The sequence below is a fragment of the Macrobrachium nipponense genome, chromosome 19 (assembly GCF_015104395.2).
Source record: "Macrobrachium nipponense isolate FS-2020 chromosome 19, ASM1510439v2, whole genome shotgun sequence".
Taxonomy (NCBI): domain Eukaryota; kingdom Metazoa; phylum Arthropoda; class Malacostraca; order Decapoda; family Palaemonidae; genus Macrobrachium; species Macrobrachium nipponense.
In genome coordinates, this window is record NC_061088.1 from 18,979,504 (window position 1) to 19,001,212 (window position 21,709).

Consider the following 21,709-nt stretch of genomic DNA (forward strand, 5'->3'; position numbering starts at 1 on the left):
TGGTTGTAGCTTTTATCAGTTTTTGAGATATTTTCTATAAATAACGATAATTGCCAAAATTTCAACCTTCGGTCAACTTTGACTCTACCGAAATGGTCGAAAAAAAAAACGCAATTTTAAGCTAAAACGCTTATATTCTAGTAATATTCAAGCATTTACCTTCATTTTGCAACAAATTGGAAGTCTGTAGCAGAATATTTAGATTTATGGTGAATTTATGAAAAAAATACATTTTTCTTTACGTTCGTGCGGTAACTCTTCCGAAAAAATCATATGTGCGATTGTGGTAATGTTTGCACCATTTTAAATTAGCCGTTACATAAAGTTTTATATATGAAAATGTGCACAATTTCATGTAGAATACAACAAAAAATAATTGAAGGTTGTAGCTTTTCTCATTTTTGAAATTTTATTGTCATGATACAATAAAGTTTGTTCATACTTACCTGGCAGATATATATATAGCTGTATTCTCCGACGTCCGACAGAATTTCAAAACTCCCGGCACACGCAGTGAGCGGCCAGGTGGTTAGTACCCATTCCCGCCGCTGGGAGGCGGATATCAGGAACCATTCCCATTTTCTATTCAGATTTTTCATACCACTGTCCCCTGAGGGAGGTGGGTGGGTACTTAATTATATATATCTGCCTAGGTAGTGAACAAACTTTATTGTACAATGACAATAACATTTTGTTCATGAAACTTACCTGTCAGATATATATATGCTGAATCCCACCATTGGAGGTGGGAAGGGACAGAATAGAAGGATTTTAGGAAACAAATTACATGCAGATGATTGACATCTTGGTTCCTTACCTGTTAGCATAGCTGACTTCGTGATTACTGTCACCCAAGTCTGCTTCTGCTTTACTAGAGTCTCCAGCAAGGTAGTGACCTATATAGGCTGGTGATTCTAGATGATCTGATCAACGAGACAGTGCCCACAATGTGACTAGACCATATTGACCATACTGTGAGGGCAACCCGAGCTAAAACCACACCTGACCTACCTATCGAAGTTAGTCCCATAACTTCTAGGCTAAAGAAAGGGAAAGCGCCTCAAGGCGACCAACTTCAAAACATGTCAACCATAAACCAACACCATAAAAATCAAAAGCACACCTATCCCTTTTCTATAGGATAGGATTCGTGCTGCTTCCTGCCCCCAATAACATTTCTGCGGAAATGTATGGTCCTAGCGACTCGCAGTTCTCATATGCCGTCTTCACATCCCGCAGGTAATGTGAAGCGAACACAGAGTTGCTTCGCCAAAAAGTAGCACTAATGATATCGGCTGAGTGCCATATTCTTTTGAAATGCCATTGAGGTTGCGACAGCTCTCACCTCATGGGCTTTTATTTTCAAAAGTTTCAGATCACCATCTGGGCAGGACGCATGGGCCTCCCTGATGGTGATTTCGTAAAAGAATGCCAGTGCATTCTTCAACATAGGAAAGTCGGGTCTCTTAACAGAGACACCATAGATTTTGCAGAAGGACCCCGACAGTCTTTAGTCTTTTGCAAATAAAATTTGAGAGCCCTGACAGGGCACAGGACTCTCTCTGGCTCTTGTCCGATGAACTCTGCTAACCCCTTGATTTCAAGGTTTCGGCCAGGGGTTAGATGGGTTTCATTCTTAGCTAAGAAGTTAGGATTCAGGGAGCACACTGCACTGTGTCCTCTGAAACCCACATATTTACTCATTGCTTGAATTTCACTAACCCTTTTTGCCGTGGCAAGAGCAGTTAGGAAAATCGCCTTTCTTGTAGTGTCTTTCAACGAGGCAGCATGCAGAGGTTCAAACGGAGCCGACATCAAGAACCTTAGAACTACGTCAAGGTTCCATGATGGGACCTTCGGTTGCCAGTACTTTAGCTGTTTCAACGATCTCAAAAGATCGTGAAGGTCTTCATCATTTGTCAGGTCTAACCCTCTGTGACGGAAGACAGCTGACAGCATACTCTTATATCCTTTTATTGTGGGCACTGGAAGTCTGTCCACATTTCTCAAATGCAGGAGAAACTCAGCGATTTGGTTCACAGAGGTCGTGGAGGAGGAAATACCTTTCTTCCTACACCATCTCCTGAAGACAGCCCACTTCGATTGATAAACCGCTCGAGAGGAAGCTCTTCTCGCATTGGCAATAGCCTCTGCCACTGGTCTTGAAAAACCTCTCACTCTGGCCAACTTCTTGATAGGGCTGTTTGATAAGATCTACTCTCTCTGGCATGGGTTTCTTGAGAAGTCTGACGGGAGAAGAGAGATGTACCTCCGTGAACCAATCGCTTGAGGGCCAAAAGGGGGCGATCAGAGTCATTCCTCGCTCCTGGCAACGCCGCAAACTTCCTTATTACCTCTCCTAAGAGTTTGAACGGGGGAAAGGCGTAAACGTCCATCCCCATCCAGTCCCATAGGATGGCATCTATCGCTATTGCTTCCGGGTCGAGAACTGGAGAGCAATAAATCGGAAGCCTCTTCGTTTTCGAGGTTGCGAAGAGGTCGACTAGCGGTCGTCCCCACATCTTCCATAGTTCTTGGCAAACCTCTAGATGGAGGGTCCATTCTGTGGGAAGCATCTGATGTTGACGGCTTAAAAGATCCACTCAAACATTTTGTACTCCTGAAATGAACCTTGTTAGGATCACTATGCTTCGAGCTTTCGCCCATAGAAGGATGTCTCTCGCTACCATGAACAGTGATCGAGAGTGTCCCCCCCCCCCTGCTTTTTGATGTAAGCGAGAGCCGTAGTGTTGTCCGAGTTGATCTGGACAACTCGGGCCCACCAATCGTTCTTCGAAGAATTGAAGAGCCAACCGAATGGCCTCCAACTCTTTTAAATTTATGTGCCAGGACCTCTGTTCCCCTCTCCAGAGGCCTGACACTTCCTCCTTGCCTAGTGTTGCTCCCCAGCCCACCATGGAGGCGTCTGAGAACAACACTAGGTCGGGGCTCAAAAGGTTGAGGGACAGTCCTTCCGAAAGTTTGATTGGATCTTGCCACCACTTCAGTTGATCCTTGACCGCTTGTGAGATAACCAAAGTCGAGTCTAGGTTCTGTTTGTCCTTCCAGTTTTCTGCCAGAAAAAACTGGAGTGGCCTGAGGTGCAACCTCCCTAGGGAAACAAACTTCTCCAGCGAAGAAATGGTTCCCAGCAGACTCATCCATTCCTTCGCCGAGCATGTTTCTTTCCCTAAGAAAGCCGACACTTTTTCTAAGCATTTCTGCTGACGTTCCTTTGATGGAAAAGCTTGAAAAGCCGCTGAATCAATCTGAATCCCCAGATACACGATGGACTGCGCGGGGATCAGATGGGACTTCTCGTAATTGACTATTAGGCCCAGGGCCTTCGTCAGCTGCAATGTCGTTTGAAGGTCCTCCAGGCACCTTGACTCCGAAGACAACCTGATTAGCCAGTCGTCCAGGTAGAGCGAGACTCTTATCTTCGATAGGTGAAGCCATTTTGCTACATTCCGCATGAGGAAAGTGAAAACCATCGGTGCCGTACTCAGACCAAAGCAAAGAGCCCTGAACTGGAAGACCTGCCCTTTTAAGACGAACCTCAGGAACTTCCTTGATTGAGGATGAATCGGGACGTGGAAATAAGAGTCTTGGAGGTCCAATGACACCATCCAATCTCCTGGTCTCAAAGCCCCTAACAGACTGAGACATTTCCATCCTGAACTTTTCCTTCCTCACAAAAAAGGTTCAGTCTGCTGACGTCTAGGACAGGTCTCCATCCCCCAGACTGCTTCGGAACCAGGAATAACCTGTTGTAGAAGCCTGGGGAATCTAACATTAGGACTTCTTCTACGGCTTTCTTTTCTAACATTTGGTCTAGAAGGTCGAGCAAAATCTGTTGCTTCTCTGGCTGGTATGCGGGCGACAGGTCTATCGGCTTCGTGCTCAAAGGAGGAGCAGAGAGGAAAGGGATCTTGTATCCTCTCTCGATCACATCTAGGGACCAGGTGTCCGACCCTATCATCCTCCATGCCTGAGCAAACAAGGTGAGTCTCGCACCGACAGGTGCCTGAAGGGCAGAAATGTCAATTTTTTCCTTTCTTAATTGAAGAGGCCTTGCCTCTAAAGGACCCCCTTCCTCTCGAAAAACCTCTAGAGGAAGGTGCTCCACGAAAGGGCTTAAATTTCTTCTTGGGGGCTTGCGCGGTTGAAGTAGAAGCCTGGGGAGTAGGGCGTCTGGAAGACTTAGTCAAGAGGTCCTGCGTTGCTTTCTCCTGCAAATTAACCGACAGATCCTTAAGCATGGACTGCGGGAAAAGGTGTGTAGAGAAGGGGGCGAACAACAATTCTGCCTTCTGCGCAGGAGAAACCGCTTTCGCCGCAAAACTGCAATAGAGAGCTCTCTTTTTCAGCAGTCCAGTAGCAAAATGAGATGCTAATTCATCAGAGCCATCCCTTACTGCTCTATCCATGCAAGCCAGCACACTTGAAAGTTCTTCCAAAGAAATAGAGTCTTGACTTCTAGATTGTAAATCCAAGGCCCCCAAGCACCAATCCAAGAAGTTAAACACTTCCAGTGTCTTAAATATTCCTTTGAGATGATGATCTGTTTCTGACATCATCCAAGAAACCTTCGCTGATGATAGATAAGACCTCCTCGGAGCGTCCACTAAATTTGCGAAATCGCCTTGAGAAGAAGACGGCGCTTTCAATCCCGCTTCTTCTCCCGTTTCGTACCAGATCCCCGCTCTCCCGCTCAGTCTAGATGGGGGAAGAGCAAAAGAAGTCTTTCCTTTAGCCTTCCTTGAGTCCATCCAATCCTGAATTCTCTTAAACGCTCTCTTCGCAGAGAGCGAAGTGGCCATTTTAACGAAGCCAGGAGCCTTCCTGGCCTTCGATGAGGCTAATTGTGAAGGGGGAGAGCAAGGAACCGGCGCTTGAAAATTATCCGGGAACAAGTTCTTAAGAAGGTTCGTTAACGTCTTATAATCTGAAGCCGCTGACGCTGTCGGCTCTTCATCATCCGTAGGGCACGAATCACTAGAAGAATCTCTCTCTCGAGTAGCAGTGTCCTTCAAAGATCGCGATGATAATAATCCTTGAAGTCCTGTTCGCAAGAGGGTGCCTCTTGTTGAAGAAAGAGTTCGAACGTAACCAATCGTTGTTTCCTTGTTATCTTCGACGCTTTAATATCTTGGGCTTGCAAAATATCTTGACGCTTCGGACTCAAACGTTCTTCCAAGGCGTCCTCCCGAGCGCCCTGGCGAGCGTCCCGATGTGCAAGACGCTGCGCGTCCTGAGAAGCGTCTGCTCGAGCGTCCTGGCGAGCGCTCCGATGCGTAAGACGCTAGGCGTCATAAGAAGCGTCTTCCCGAACGTCCTGAAGAGTACTTCGATGCACAGAACGTTGAACACTATCTGACGCTTCTTTAAAAGCGTCTTGATTATCGTCATGCAAAACAGAACGTACAACAGAACCGTGAACTTCTGTCGTGGATTTCTGAACGTTCTTGGCCTTTTGACAAAGACGCCGGCCACCTGTGCGGCAACTCACATCTCCATCAAATTCGTCTCTCTTAGACGCCCTTTCATGAGGAACGCATTCACGTTCTCGAATGAGTCGGCTACTAGAAGGTGACTCAAAGGCCGAAAAACGAGGAGAAGGAGCCGGGGACTGCCTAGTCCTCTTAACAGGCAGCCACCGATCCTTCCTCCGATGACTAGGTTCTGCCTCTTTCTTCGCAAAATAGGAAGCCAACTGCTTTGCATCTCTAAAAAGCATTTCCCTTGATGGAGAAAATTCTCGATCAGGAGAAGGACTAATCCTGTGAGAGGAAGATGGGCGAGGGGATGCCCTTTCCTTCAACTCAGGAACAAATTTAGAGAGACTTGGACGCTCGAAAGAGTCCTCCCCTGATGAAGTCTTGTTCCTTTTCTGCGGTGGAAAAGCTTCAAAATATTCAAGTGAAGAATCCAAATATTGATCAGAAGGACGTGAAGCGTCCTCTTCTCTGAAACCTCTCTTAAGAGGGCGACAAGGACGACGGCCGCCTGTGCGGCACCTTGCGCCCCTGCCGCTCTCCCCATGAGAGGTCCTCCGAGAGTCCCAACCCCGGTGAGGAGAGGAAGCCTCGGAGGATGAGAAGCACTCTTTAAGGACCCGTGCTTGTGCACGAACCCTGGCAGTCTGAGACTCATCCTCAGATTCTGCCGAAGGGACGTCAGACCGGATATTAGATCCCGTAACCCTCCTTCGGCTTTCGGCTTGCCCTCTCCCTAAGGCCTGGGAGTCCGGCAGAGGCCTAGGCCCTGGACGGCATTATGGGACCGATCTGACGCCCCCTCCACAACACTAGATGCACTAACACTATCATTGCACTTAGACACATTTGATTGTAGAGCAAGCACTTTTGATTCCAGGGCACGAATCGACTCCATAATCGTAGATAATACATTTCCTTCCGTAGACACTTCCTGATTGTCCGGTGGCAATACAACAGGATTAGGTTGGATTAAATCTACAGGAGGATTTAATGGAGATACAATCTTACCCTGACTTCTATTCACAGAAGCACTTCTAGAGAAGCCTCCTGATTCTATCACGCTCAAGCTTTCTCACGTAAGAATCATATACCTTCCACTCAACCTCATCAATTGCTCACACTCGATGCATCTATCATTCAACATACATACATGACCTCGACATTTCGAGCACACCGAATGAGGGTCTACCGAAGCTTTCGGTAACCTCACCTTACATTCCTGCACATCACACACCCTGAAGCTAGCAGAGCTAGATCCAGACATCGTATTTAAAGAAAAAGTCAAAGCCAAAATCCTAAATCAATCCACTATCGCGTATGCCAAGCCAACAAGCCAAATCAAACCAAAAGTCGATAGAAATACTCAAGTTAGCACAAGAAGTTTCAAAATCCTAGGCGGAGGTCTGTAAACAGTTGTTTTACCGACCGGCGACAGAGAAAAAATCTGAAATAGAAAATGGGAATGGTTCCTGATATCCGCCTCCCAGCGGCGGGAATGGGTACTAACCACCTGGCCGCACTGCGTGTGCGGGAGTTTTGAAATTCTGTCGGACGTCAGAGAATACAGCTATATATATCTGACGGGTTAAGTTTCATTGATAAAATATTTGCGTATAAATGACAATAGAAAAAAAAAACCAAAAAAAAAACGTTCGGTCAACTTTTGACTCTACCAAAATGGTCGAAAAACACAATGTAAGCTAAAACTCTTACAGTCTAGTAATATTCAGTCATTTATCTTCATTTTGAAACAATTCGAGTCTCTAGCAAAATATTTAGATTTATGGTGAATTTAAAAAAAAATCTTTCCTTCCCTCCGTGCGCAGATTCTCCGCCACAAATCTCCGAAATGCGTACGTCCCATTCTCGGAATATTTGCTCCGTTTCATATTAGGCATTTCATAGAGTTTTCTATATATAAAATGTGCGCAATTTCATGTAGAATAAAACGAAAATATTTGAAGGTTGTAGCTTTTCTTATTTCCGAAATAATTGCATATAAAAAATATATATAAAAAAATTTGCATTCGGTCAACTTTAACTCGTCAGATATGGTTGAAAACTGCAATTGTAAGCTAATATCTCTTACAGTATAGTAATATTCAATCATTTGTCTTCATTTTGAAAGAAATTGGAAAGTCTCTAGGACAATATTTAGATTTATGGTGAATTTATGAAAAAAATATTTGTTTACGTCCGCGCGTTACGAATTCATGCATTATTTTGTGATAATATTTTCTCTGTGTTGCTTTATTGTTTTACAATGTGTTATATACCAAAATGATCGCAATTTAGTGTACACTTACAACGAAAAAAAAAGTAATTTGTTACCTTTAACGGTTTTTGCGCACAGCGCGATTTGAATACAATTATATATGAAATTTTCGTTTTTGCGCTATCATATATTGCATTTTTTATATATGATAATGATAATTTTTTCATTTCTGATGGTTGCATACTAAACCTCAGGCAATGAAAAAAAGGAGCCAAAAATGAACTCTTAATCTTGAAAACTTGAACAAAATATTTGTTTATGTCCGCGTTACGAATTCATGCATTATTTTGTGATAATATTTTCTCTGTGTTGCTTTTATCGTTTTACAATGTGTTATATACCAAAATGATCGCAATTTAGTGTACATTACACGCCAAAAAAAAGAACTTGTTACCTTTAACCGTTTGCGCACAGCGTGATTTGAATACAATTATATAATTTTGTTTTTGCCCTATATATATTACATTTTTTATATATGATAATGATAATTTTTTTAAAATTTTTTGATGGTTGCAATACTAAACCTCAGCAATGAAAAAAAAAAGGAGCCAAAAATGAACTCTTAATCTTGAAAACTAAGCGCGCTGTGATTTTTTGAAAAAAATATTTTTTCCGCTTCCGCGCTCACTCCGAAACCCCTCCGGCATACGAGAGACAATTTTTTATTTACCGCTCCGGCGTAAGAGGGTTAAATGATGACGTCATCGTAACTGTGTCGCTGTATGGACTGATTTGACAGGATCGTTTTTTTGTGTGTTTATTTTTGCATATATACAGCGATTTTTTCAATTTTTTTTTTTGAAATTCTCATACATCTGGTAGCAATGAAAGGTAGTGAGAGGAGGTGAGTTGCTCAGAGCGGTTATTTATAGGCGAGAGTGAGACTCAGAGAATGACTCAGTTAAGCCACAGACGTCAAAGGGGTTGCACGCACTTACGCACTTGCGTTTGGTTACTACCTATTTATGTTGTTTTTATAACTTCTTAGTGAACTTATAGCAATGCCGAAGTTACCTAAGATCAAGAAGGCTACTCAGCAACTAAGGCTAGCAAAATTAGCGAAGGCCAGGAGTGTGCTGAAAGAAAAACACGAAAATTCATTGTTATCAGCAGCCCTCATTGTCTCATGTCTCACCGTCAACATCATTATCTGGTGTCACACTGAGGGTATTAAAGGGATTTTGACGTAGGAAAAATCTATTTCTGGGTGATTGGCTTGTGTCGCCCTATGAAATATCCTTAAGATCATTATTTCTAGGTAAAATTAATCTAAAATTACCAGAGAAAAACAAAATGAAGAAAATGTCAGTAAAACTGACTCGCTCACTCTATAAAAGAAGTGTCGGTATGGGAATATAGGCGAGTGGATCACTACCACGAGTCATTCACCATTTAGACCTTCAACATAAAATCCCCACAGAGAGAGCTGATACTAAAGGGTGATGACGGCCGCTACTACTACTACTACTACGACGCCACGGACAGCAGCGCCCCTAGCGGTCATCCTTAATCTATGAACATCTTGTCCTGCAGGGTGGGTAAAAGAAAACAGGGTGGGTTTCATAGGGCGACACGAGCCAATCACCCAAAAATAGATTTTTCCTACGTCAAAATCCCTTCTCTGGGCTCAGCTCGTGTCGGCCTATGAAATAGTACTAGAGAAAACGACAAGATGGGAATAAGGACAAATGAAACCCAATAGTAAAAAGGAGATATATAAATAAAAGTGAATCAGGGACATTACAGTTAGTACAAAAACAAAGTACTTAAAGCTAACTTATCCTAAACAATGGTATGCTAAAAAAGAAGCAATCAATATAAAGTACTTAAAATTAACTTATATTAGACATAGTAATATATAATATGTAATGGCAAATCAATAAAGAATGATTCACTTAATTAAGATATTTACAAAATAATACAAACTCATAGTGTTCTACCCTACATAAAAATAATAAAAATAAGGGTAGAAACACTGAAGTACATTATATGTACATAACGTGGATGTCCCTAGCAAAAAAAAAAAAAAAAAGGGGACAATCCACCAATATGATTCTAGCGGCTAAGGCTAGAGTATTCCGAGTAGCATGGCAATAGGTGAGGGCATGTTGGGAACGGAGGTAGGTAGAAAAGGAAAAGACCTGGATCTATACTACAACTACAATGCAGTAGTCAGGAGAAACAATGTTTCCCGCTGCTACTGCAGAAAATTTTAAAGATTCCAAGACTTCAGGTAATGACGTTTAAAGACTGTCGGTGATTTCCATCCAGTATACTTTTTAAGATCCTCAAAGTTTTCATATGTTGGAAAAGTAATTAATTGAGGTGGCTACTCCTCTGATGTCATGTGCTTTTGGAAATGAATCAGGGTTGGCTTGTTTAATGAAGTAAAGGATCTGTTGTCTGATTCCTTCACTGATAAAAGTGCCACCTTTTTCTCTCATAAAGAGAGAACCTAGGATCTAGAGGATGTACGAGATAGAAAGGCTCTTAAAAGTTGATACATGGGCAGAGAGGGGATCTTGCGGAATTGGGAAATGACTTTCCAAGGAGCCCACCTTGCAAGGGGTGGGAGTCCTCATTTTTAGCATAAAAAGCTACGATCCGGAGTAAAGTAGAACTTCTCCCGAGGGGAGAATTCCACATGACCCGCATCTCTGATAGAGCCGACAGTTTCTGAAATTCTGGCTCCTGAGCCAGGCTTAACAAAAATAAACGTCGTTCTAAGAAGCATTATGAATGTGCAAGACGAGTTGTCAGTATCTGAGGCTAGTTTTGAGGACATCATTTAGAACCATGAAATGCAGTAGGCTTTGAGAAGGTCTAAGTCTAGCACAGGCTTTGGGGAATAGACGTAAAGTAAGATTCTTTGTTAGTCTATTTGGAAACCACTGAAATAGTTTTCTTCAAAAGCCGATTTATGAGTAGTAATAGTGCTAGCTGCTAATCCTTTTTCAAACAAGGACCTGAAAAAGGATATAGCTAAGTTAACTGTCATGGTTGTAGTGTTTGATTCTTTCAGGAAGGATGCTAAATTTTTTAAACAGCTGAGTCATATTTCTAATAGTTGACTCACTTTTTTTAATCTGATTTCTAGAAAGAGGATGTTTTTGTGTGGATCAATGTTAGCATCTTTTTTAGCCGCAAACTTCATGAAGTCCAATAAAGTTAGGGTCTGAAAGATTCTGAGGAAAGCGAACACAGTCCTCATTTTGTACTGATTGCGACAGCTTGGGATTGGGGGAATCCGTTGAGGGTCGGTAGACCCATTCCAGAAGCAGAGGATACCAGTTCTTTTTGCCAGTCTGGAGCAATAGAGCTACTAGTCCCTTGAAAGTCCTCAGCTTCTCGAAGACTTTCAAAAGAAGATTCACTGGAGGAAAAACATAAGATTTTCCTCCATTGATTCCAATCTACGACAGGGTGCCGTCCGTGGCATAAGCCAGAGGGTCGCAGGTTGGGGGCCACATAGCAAAGGGGAGCTTGTGGTTCGCGTTGTGAGGCGAAGAGATCTACTTGGAGACCTGGGACTCTCCGGCATATCCTACTGGAATGACCTCCGTCTAGGGACCCAATTCTGATTCCAGAGGGGACTGACCGGGGACACAAAGCGTCTGCTATCACATTTCTTACCCCCCGCCAGTGAGGGTGGCAGACAGATGCCATCTGTGTTTGTCTGCTCGTGCCAAAGATGGCTATCATGAAACATGATTCACGTGTTTGGATTTGGACCCTCCTCTGTTGATGCAATGTACTACCACTGCACTGTCCAAAACTAGTCTTAGATGAGACTTTCTTCGGGGGAAGGATCTCTTCAGGGTAAGAAATACTGCCATTGCTTCCAGGACGTTTATGTGAAGCTGGCGGAACTGAATCTGACCAAGTCCCCTGAACTAGCTTGAATTGAGAATATCCCCCCCATCCGGACAGGGAGGCATCCGTGTGAATGTGTTACACTGGAAGGGGAAATTGAAGGGTACTAATTTTGGCTAAGATTCTTCACTTTTGTCCATGGACGGAGCTGATTGCGAAGGATCTGTGGTAATTACTGACAACTTGTCTCGAGATTTGACGTTTGCTCTCGATCGCCCAAACTCGATTTATAATCTTTCAAGCCTTGCTTTTCAGAGGATGTCTGTCACTGAGGCAAACTGAAGAGAAACCTAGGGATTCTTTCCTGGTTTCTCCCTTGATGTTTGTTTGCATTTGAGAAATTGTTTCACAGACTTGGCTATTTCTTTTTCTTTTGACCACCGAATTGACAGATTGTGGGAAGACAAATCCCATTGATTCCTAGCCACTGAAAACGAGAACTCCGGAGTGAGTCTGGGGATTTCGTTTTGTTTATCTGGACCCCCAGATGTTCCAGAAATTGAACTACCTTCTTCGTGTTCTTTGAGACATTCCGTCGACCGTTGGTGCCCAGATCAACCAATCGTCGATGTATGCTGCTACCATTATCCTTGAGTTCTCAACTGTTGAACTACCACTTCTGCTACTTTCGTGAATACCCTGGGGGCTACATTCAGACCGAGGGCATCACTTTGAATGAGAACGTCTGATTTCCTAGTTTGAAGCCTAGAATGGATGGAAGTGTCTAGCTATATGGGATATGATAGTATGCGTCTGTAAGAATCGATGAGGTTGTGACGGCCCCACGGGGGAGTAAGTCCGTACCTGCGAAAGTGGTGAGCATTTTGACTTGTCGCAACGAATGAAAGAGTTTTAGCTTTGACAAGTCTAAGATTACCCTTCTTTTTTTGTTGAGCCTTTCTTTGGCACGCTGAATAAGCGACCTTGAAATTTTAGATGCTTGACTCTCGCAATAGCTCCTTTCTGAAGGAGTTCCTCCGCATAATCTGTCAATTCCTTTGATGGTTCCTGATAGAATGATTTGATTGGAGGAGGATCTTTTGATCCAACTCCAACCCAATCCTTTGGACACTATGCTCTGTGCCCCATTTGCTGAACTCCCACCTGTGACGGGAAGAGGACACCTCCCTCCTACCTGGGGAGCCTCACCTGTTTGTTTTGGGCGGGTTGACCTCCGCGCCCTCCTCTGGAAGTGCTTACCTCTTGCAGCTCTTCCTGTGCCACGTTGGCGAAGTGGCCCCTCGCCCTGCTACCCCTAGAGAAACCTATTAAAGTTGGGTAGGCCTGGCTTTCGTACATTGAATTGAAGGCCGCAAGACTGCGTAAGAGGTGGAAGGTTGGCTTTTGAGGAGACACCCGGAGAATGGGTTGCGTCTGCCTTCGAAGTTGACGGCTGTCCCTGTTGTGTAACTGGACGGCCTGACAAATTGCTGTTGCTGCTGTTGCTTTTTGGTAAGGCTGAACCTTCTTCCTGTCTTTTTCTTTAGCTTCTTACCAGCAGCGGCAGGGGCGGTCTCTTGTTTTCTCTTTGGCTCTGGTTAAGCCCTAGCAGCCTCGTGGTGCACCTCATTCACAGAGGCTCTGGGAGAGGTCCGCACCCCACATGCTGGAAGCTAGAGTCTATTAGGCTCATGCCTGATAGTTGCCTCCTGCAAGACATGCTTTCGGCAGTTCCTTCTAGCTAGGAATAAGTCAAAAGCATCAGCTTGGACTGTCTGAAGCTGTGATTTAGCCAGAATCTTGATAAAGGTTCTGTGGCGTAAGACAGGGCAGCCATTTCCGTAATGATCAGGGGAGTTAAGGGACCCTACCCAAATCTTGTACGGGCATCAAACTCTGCCTGAATAAGGGTATCAGCAGTCTTGGAAGCTTCTCGCCAAACTGATCCATTGCGCAGTCTGGCTTAAGCTTACCTACTGAGAACGTGGCAGGGCAGTTCTCCCCTCCAATTCTCCAAGGGCCCGGGAAGAGCGGAGAAGTAAGATTCCCTTCCCTTCAACTGTGGCATGGGCTCGTCCTTGAGGACTGCCTGAAGAGTCGCTTCAACTACTTTTGGGTAGCGAACGGAAAGAGAAGCTCCTCCTCCTGTAGCAAAATGTGAATGGACTCTTGAATGCTTGGAGTTTGGTGTTGGTACACTCCCAAATCCTCCAGGCAGTGAACCCATTCCCGCTGTGCATGATCCCTACTATCAGCACAGTCTCTCGGGAGATCTTATCCTCTCTAGTGATTGAGCAGCGACGGTCATCCTAGCATACCCAATGAAAGGCTGAGTCCAGTCCGGGAGGATAGAACTCGAAGTCCTCAAATCCTTCGAGTTCACACTCCGGGACAGAAAATCATGCCGTCCTTGAAGGGGCCGGCCCCACTCTCCCTGAGTTATCCATGGAGAAGGCTGGTAGGGGATTCGTAGGAGGAGGTAACTGTAAAAACACCAGTACCTGCTACGGGGAGCTTGGCTGAGGAGCCTGGTTAAGACCAGCAAAGCGGTCGTCGTGCTCTCTAACTCGGTTAGAGAGATCTTGAAATCGACTGGCCAGACTGGTTGATGGTGTTTGACAGCTGTGCAACATCTGTTCAAACTTAGAGCCAAGAGAGCCAACCATCTCTCCCACTTGTTGCATCACAACTGCTGAAAAGGTGGTGGTATCAAAGGAGCTCGGTTCCCGCCACCCCAACAACGGAGTTACCGGAGTATATCCGGTAGATGCCGGAGAAGGCGTTTGGCTCGCGTCCTGAGCGCGAGCCTTCTCCTTAGAGCCTTGCTTCTAGAGCTCTTTCGAATAGAAGAGCTAGGCTTTGCTTTCAGTTCCGCGCAGCGTAGGAAAGTCGTAGACTTCCTAGCTGAGGAAGACGACGGACTTCTTAGAAGTCGTCTTATGCAGTGTCTTCTGTTTCTCTCTGTCCCTTCACCTTCGGGGTACAGAGAGAGCGGGAGAGCGGGCAGGGATCTCAGATACCGTGAGGCCTTGGAATAAGAGGAAGGAAGGGACAGGGGAAGAAGATCCAGGAGCACCCAAGGAAAGAGACCTTGGGGCGCCGACACACCTACCTCAACCAACAAATCCTCTGCCCCTACCGCCATAGGCGTAATATTCAGGTCCAGGTTGGGCCACTCTGGGACCGGGGCTCCTGCGTAGAGACGGACCCGAACGCCTGCTGCACCTCCTGCTGGATAGAGGCTATGAGAGGGGTCTGCCGAGATGGGGTCCCCACGTAACCAGTCGACTTGCCACCGGGAAGATCTGGACGGCCAGCTTCTTATCAAGTATATAGGCTGGTCCTTGGCGTGTCGTTTCTTCCCGAAGCTCCGCCCACAACCAAGCCTTCATTGCCAGGCACTTCCTTCACGGCGGCAGCCTGAAAAGAGAAGGCGATATGAAGCTTCTAACGGCGGAGATAGGGTTTTTTAAAAAACGAAGCTTAAAGACTAAGTGGTTAGTAGTGATAAAGACCAAGAAAAAAGTCTAGGAGTAGACTTACCCACCCAAAGCTGACTAACGAGGTCGTAGCAGAGTGGTGGCAAGCCTCCGGTGCCAAACGATCAGTCCGTTGTGGTGGTGGCACAACTGGGCGTGGTCCTACACTCTTCATGGGCGCAGGGGTCGTACAACGTTGCGTTGCAACCTGGACCTGGCAGTTGGTAGCCTGTAAGTGGAGAGATACATGAGTATCAGGTGCACACTTACAGCCTAACAAATACTCCGCTGCCATGCCGGAGCATGTAGTTAGATTAAACCAGGAAGCCCCCGCTGTAATACGTGGGTGGTAACTAGGCGGTTGGAGTTGGTCTAAAGGCTTTACGCCGAGACAGGAAAAAGATTCCAACCAGAGTGGTGAGGAGGGCCATGAAACCACGACGGAGAACGACGGAGATAGTACATAAAACAATAAATTAAAACTAAAATTCACCGTAATATTAAGGGTATATCCTATATAACGAAGTATAAAATTTTCTGTCTACTAGAAGAGTGCCCGGGTAAGGAGCGAGCTCTCCTCCGGTAGCGGAAAAACGGATATAGTAGCAAGCAACAACCACTAGTAATTGTCCACCCCCGCCCACTGGCGGAGCCAGAAAACGGACCCTATAACCGAAGGGCCCCCGAAGGGGGGAACTGAGGCAATAGGTGGGGGGTCCGGCGTAACACGGCGGGAGAGAGAGAGGGGGGTGGCCTAACCCCCTACCCCCCCCCCCCCCTGTCCGCTACAACTACCCGCTTGGTAACACGGTAGCCCCGAGACAAGTGGTTGCCCTAAACCCCAGCTGGGATGGACTCCAGGCCTCCTCTGAGAGAGAGGGAGGTATGGCTACTGTGGTTGTTATGGCAACAAGGAGATCCACCAGACCCCTCCCTATACCTGGTAGGGAGGGAAGGGGAAGGGAAGGGTAAGGTGCTAAGGGACACGTGATCGCAGGTGGCCTAAGCGCGATAGCAACACACCACCAGGGGAGAGCCACGTGAACCAGACTGTACCAACACATGGCACAAGCACCTAGGCTAGCCTAACAACCCTAAATACGCTGATAATAACATCGTAAAGGTAGGGAAAAGACACTTAGTAAAAGAGAAAGAAGCCCAGGAAGGAGGCAAGCTGTTCCGAGAACAGTTGACTACTCGGAGCCAGCGGTAGCCGATGAAAGATCAAGAGCTGGGATGCTGGGCCCGAACAACGGTATAGCCCTAAATACCAAACTAAGAGAAAAATGGTAAAGGGGCTGTGTCCTAGCCCCCCTATAAAAAACGATGTAATAACGATGAACGTAAAATAAAAAGCCCATAAGCATAGATGTCCGAGTATGGGTGGGACCGGGAAATCTTAACACGAGGCGGCACACGCCGCCACGAGTCAACCGGGGAGACCGTATATGGACCTATACAGAGGAAAAATACTGTCCCTGGAAGCTAAAAATACTAGAAAATACTACTTTTAAGAGGCACTTAACTTAGCCGAAGCAATAGCAGCACTTCCATCGTAACTGATGAGATAAATCCCAGAAAAACAACACGAGAAAGGAAAAAAGCACCTCTGAGCGCTGTGAAGCTATGAGTAAGGATGACGCTAGGGGCGCTGCTGTCCGTGGCGTCGGTAGTAGTAGTATAGCGGCCGCATCACCCTTAGTATCGCTCTCTCTGGTGGGGATTTTATGTTGGAAGAGGTCTAAATGGTGAATGGACTCGTGGTAGTGATCCCACTCGCCTATATTCCCACCCACACCGACACTTCTTTTATAGATGTGAGCGACAGTCAGTTTTACTGACATTTTCTTAATTTTGTTTTTCTCTGGTAATTTTAGATTAAGTTACCTAGAAATAATGATCTTAAGGATATTTCATAGGCCGACACGAAAGCTGAGCCCAGAAATACCACTTTTAGAGGTAGGACCAGGATCCTTGATGTAGAAATCAACAATAAAAGTACAAATAAAGTAATTATAATAATGTTGTTTTGACTTTTATAAGAAAAAAGCAAAAATTTACATAGCAAATCTTTGGGAGCTCATAACTCAAAAACATACTTATGCCACATAATCGGTTCGCCATTGTCTACTCGGTTATGTTTATTATCCAATTTCAGAGAGATATCATTGGAAAGAGGAATAAAAATCCAAATTGTGAGCTGATCTTTTCTTTCTTTCTTCTTTTTTTTAGATTTTTTTGAGGCTAGACTAAAAAAAAATAAATTAAAAAAAAAAAAATTCTCACAGAATTTTTCCGTATACAGTGAGCCCTTGCTACTTCGCGGTTCGACCATTGCGGATTCACGACTTCGCGGACTTTTTTCATTACGTATGTATAAATTATAAAAGAAATATATCGCGGATTTTCCGGAAATTTCGAAAATAGCCGCGATATATGAAGACCCCAAATATTTCGTCAATTCCATTAATAATTAGTAATATCTGCTCTTACTGATGGTTCATTGCATTACATATGACATATAATTCAGTACAGAAAGAAATAAAACACGGACGAAAAGAAAGATGTGATCTTACGATAATTCAGTATAGTAGTAAAATGTAAATCGAACATGAAACGCAAGCTAGTATTCATTCGCTCGGAAACTAGTTCCGCATATGAGGCGTCACTAAAAAAATTAGAAAAAATACGACATAAAAAAAGGGTTTCGAAAAATCATCATAAACCTCAAAGGATTTTTATCATAGTATGAGTTTTTTAAAAGCAGTCATTAACTCGGAGCATCGGAAGATGCCTCTCTCTCTCTCTCTCTCTCTCTCTCTCTCTCTCTCTCTCTCTCTCTCTCTCTCTCTCTGATCAAATTACTGAATACGTAATGTCTCCTTTTCTTTGGATACTTGGAATTTGACGTTGTTGTAATCTAACAGAAACTTAGTTTTGTTATTATTACTAGAAACAAGCAATGATCTTTTCATTATTTGCGCTTTGGATGTTATAAACTTTGCGCATCCAAGCTAGTATTCATTCGCTCGGAAAACTAGTTTCTGAATATGAGGCGTCACTAAAAAAACATAGAAAAAATACAACATAAAAAGTGTCGAAAATCATCATAACCTCAAATTTTTGTTGTAATCTAACCAGAAACTTATTTTTATTAATATACTGTGCTAAACTATAAAGGATTTTTATCATCGTATGCGTTTTTTAAAAGCATCGTTAACTCGGAGCGTCGGAAGCGTCAGTGTCGTAACTATCATTGGCTGCACAGTAGAAGACATCATCAGCTTCATCATCATCATTTCTACTGTGCAGCAAATTCATCGACATCATCATTCAAGTTTTTCTTCAACTTCTTTCGTGGTGAGTACAGTAACAATCTTTATTTTTTTATACTTTAATATTCTAACATTTTAATATTTGTGCCTGTTTTAGTTTAGGGTACTGTAGTACATCCATTAAGTGTTCTGTATTATAAAGGGTGGTTTGTTAACAGTACTACGTAAAGGGAGGGTTATAAAAGTCTGAATATACATGTTAAATAAATACGTAAATATGGTGTCCCTACTTCGCGGATTTTCAGCTATCGCGGCCGGGTTTGGAACCTATCTACCGCGATAAACGAGGGTTCACTGTATAAAGCAGTTTTTATGGTATGATTTTCAATACAACTGATGTGATATTAGCGGAGAAATCGCTACCTATTTTTTTTTTTTAAATCATAATTTTTGTTAATAAAACTTGAAAGTTTTTGCTCAAATGACTTGAAATTTTTATATGATGAAGGTATTATACATATCTAAAACATATGAAAATTATGTATTTTGCGTAATAAATTAAAAAAAATACATAGCAGACGGTCCCCTTAAGCCTGAGGGCCATCAAAGAAGTAGTAATCATTCAGGTGTTCCTATCCATTGACATGCTAGCAAGTCTAAATGAGTGCTCCTTAAATCCCACAGCAACTGCTAAACTTACAGATTTAAAGGCTATTGTAGGAAGTTTGTTCTTTCAATTGCCCAAAACACTGTCCTTCCATAGAATGAATAATCAAACCAACTGTTGTTTCATTTCACTCAAGCAGAAAAACTTCCCACAAAGACTTTGTTTCTTGTCAGGAATAAACCTGCTAAGCATCCTTATGTTCTTTCCACTGCCCTGACATCTAGAAAGTTTTACCAGGTTTAGTTTTGACCACTCTATGTTGCAGGAAAATATGATGACACTAGTTAAACTCTCTGTTTGTGTTGCATGACAAAGGGAAAAGACCAAAACCTGGACTTAGGTTTAAGAAAACAAAATGGGCAATTCTTGGTTACAGAGTCCCTCCTACAGTTCTGAAGCCAAAGATGGTTCTGGATTACTTACAAATTTAATATGTTATTTGTAAGTCGTAATTCTTACGCTGAAAATGTACGTTAATTGAGGCATGATTATCTGAAAAAATAAATCCGCAAGGTGGGCCCTGGGCCCTGTTTCCTAACAAGGAAAAGCCTTCTTACCCATTATAGGAAGTTTTCTTCCATGGCCACTAAAATTCTTCAAGAAGCATGTGCCTATTCATCTTTGACCGACAAGCATGCATAATTAAGTATCATTCCCACATCAACTAGATAAGAATGGGGAAATAGATTAATAAAAATAATAATGCATAGAAATTGGGCCAGAAGAAGCAACAGGTCCTTGGCCTTTGGAATACTGTTGACAGAGTTGGACAACTTGAATTACTGATTCAGTAGAAGAGTGTAACTTGAATTACTGATTCAGTAGAAGAGTGTCTTGCTCCTAAAGTTGTCACCATCCACCAATGGGCAACAAAGTCCCTGACAAAACTTATATAAGGCTGTACATTAACCCAAAGTGCACAGAACAGCAATACCTTCTTGAAAATACATCTTGAAGGAACTTGCATGACTGAGGATGTATTGTTAAGTGGAATACGTTCTGCATGTGTACCACAAGTCTGACTGTTCTTTGGAAAGGCACTAAAACCATGCTAGAAAACCAAAATATGTGGACAGACACTTCCTGTTATTTCAGTCTCCACATGTCCAAGAATATCTCCAATTGCTTATGGAGCTTGTCTCAAAGAATTACCTTGGACCATCATTACCTCCATATACAACCTCCTAATAAAGAGAGACTTATGAGAGATACTGCTGAAGAAGACAAAGGAAGCTGTAAGAGGGAGATTAAACCAGTGGAGCACAACCAAAAAAGAATCACAACTGCCCTTCACCGTCTCCACCATGTAAGGTACCGGTTCCAAGTCTCTCCATGCAAGTTAGGAGGTTGCAACTGTCCATATCCCAGAATGTGAGGTCTGCACTTATTCCCGAAAGGTGTAAAACAAGACTACCAATAGATACTCCCTTATCGCCTTAACCCGAGCTGCATAATCAGACAGGAAGCGAGTGAGTATAAGCACTAGGGCATTACCCTGCAGCATCAGACATGAGTTAACTGTCTTCTTCGCTTAACTCCCACTGGCGACAAACCCTAAAAGCTGGCTTCACAAACACTAAACAAGCTGGATTGAAACTCCATCAACATGTCTGTCAATCTCAAATTCGTTTCCCCACAGGAAAGAGAAAGAAACCGAACCTCCTACTAAAGACAGTTAAAGCGCCAATAAGCGTTTGTAACGCAAGAGTCTGTCTTCGGCTCTCCACGACTTTGTAAGGAACAAGACGACAAGCCAAGGCAGACAGACCTAAACTTTTTAAAGGGAGATTTGTGTGTCCAATTACAAGAAAAGTTAAGAAATGCACTCTAACAAGAGAAGGCATCGGTTCTCTTCTCCAATATTTAGAGGTCACCGAAATACGCCAAGACGAGCAAGACATATTCTCTATGTGGCCTCTTCCTTCAACTAATTGAGGATACAGCGAAGCCTAATGTTGCAACAAAAGCTGGCCAGACTGAACAAGTTCCTCCAACTCCATTTCAAACCCTTCTTCCACCAGCGGGCGAGAGGAAACCATTGCCAATAGGATGTAAACAAAAGAGCTCAAAGATTGCTCTTTCTTCACAACGTCTAGCAACAGAAATCAACACTTGTCAATAGGAGGCAACAGCCGCCGAGAGCTATGTCGCATCCCCCAATGACTCGATGAAACGGAAGTACAAGTCCTTAAAATACGACTAGGATGGGTTAGGACTCGTCTAAGTCTCCGAACGAGTCAACTGAGTGAAAGAAAACGGGGTGCAAGAAAATGGGGGAAGATGGGGAGGCGGTGGGAGAGGAGTAACGACTTTTCCGCCTCGTCCAAAAGCAATTGTACATACTTGAAAGCATTCCTATATGACACGTCATTAGAGAGCTCTGAAACTAGAATAATATCTAACTTGGAGAGAACCTTAGATACTATAGACAGTGTAGACTTGAAAGAGAAACATTAATCGAGGCAGTAGTAAGAGATTTGCCGATAGCCGAAGAAAAGCAGACTAAGAATGAACACAAGCATTACAAAGAAAAAGGAATAGTTTAGCAGACAAGAATTTGGAATAACCAAAGCATGAGTGATCGGATAAACAGTCAAATGAGTCAACATAATATCGGAATATGTAAAACTCGCTACAGACACATTATCATCTCAATAAAATTGTCAATATCTACATTATATATTATTAAGTCATGCATG

The 21,709-nt window shown here is 43.6% G+C and overlaps 2 protein-coding genes across 2 annotated transcripts in view; one reads left to right on the plus strand and one right to left on the minus strand.

The window, feature by feature from the left end:
- Window positions 1-21,709, plus strand: part of LOC135214550 (uncharacterized) — a gene marked incomplete in the record, with an annotated part of 215,355 nt that overhangs the window by 65,230 nt on the left and 128,416 nt on the right.
- Window positions 1-21,709, minus strand: part of LOC135218909 (uncharacterized) — a 54,599-nt gene that overhangs the window by 25,514 nt on the left and 7,376 nt on the right. The window contains exon 2 of the mRNA XM_064255355.1: window positions 15,133-15,297. Within this exon, the coding sequence (XP_064111425.1) occupies window positions 15,133-15,297 (165 nt within the window). The remainder of the gene's footprint in view (window positions 1-15,132; window positions 15,298-21,709) is intronic.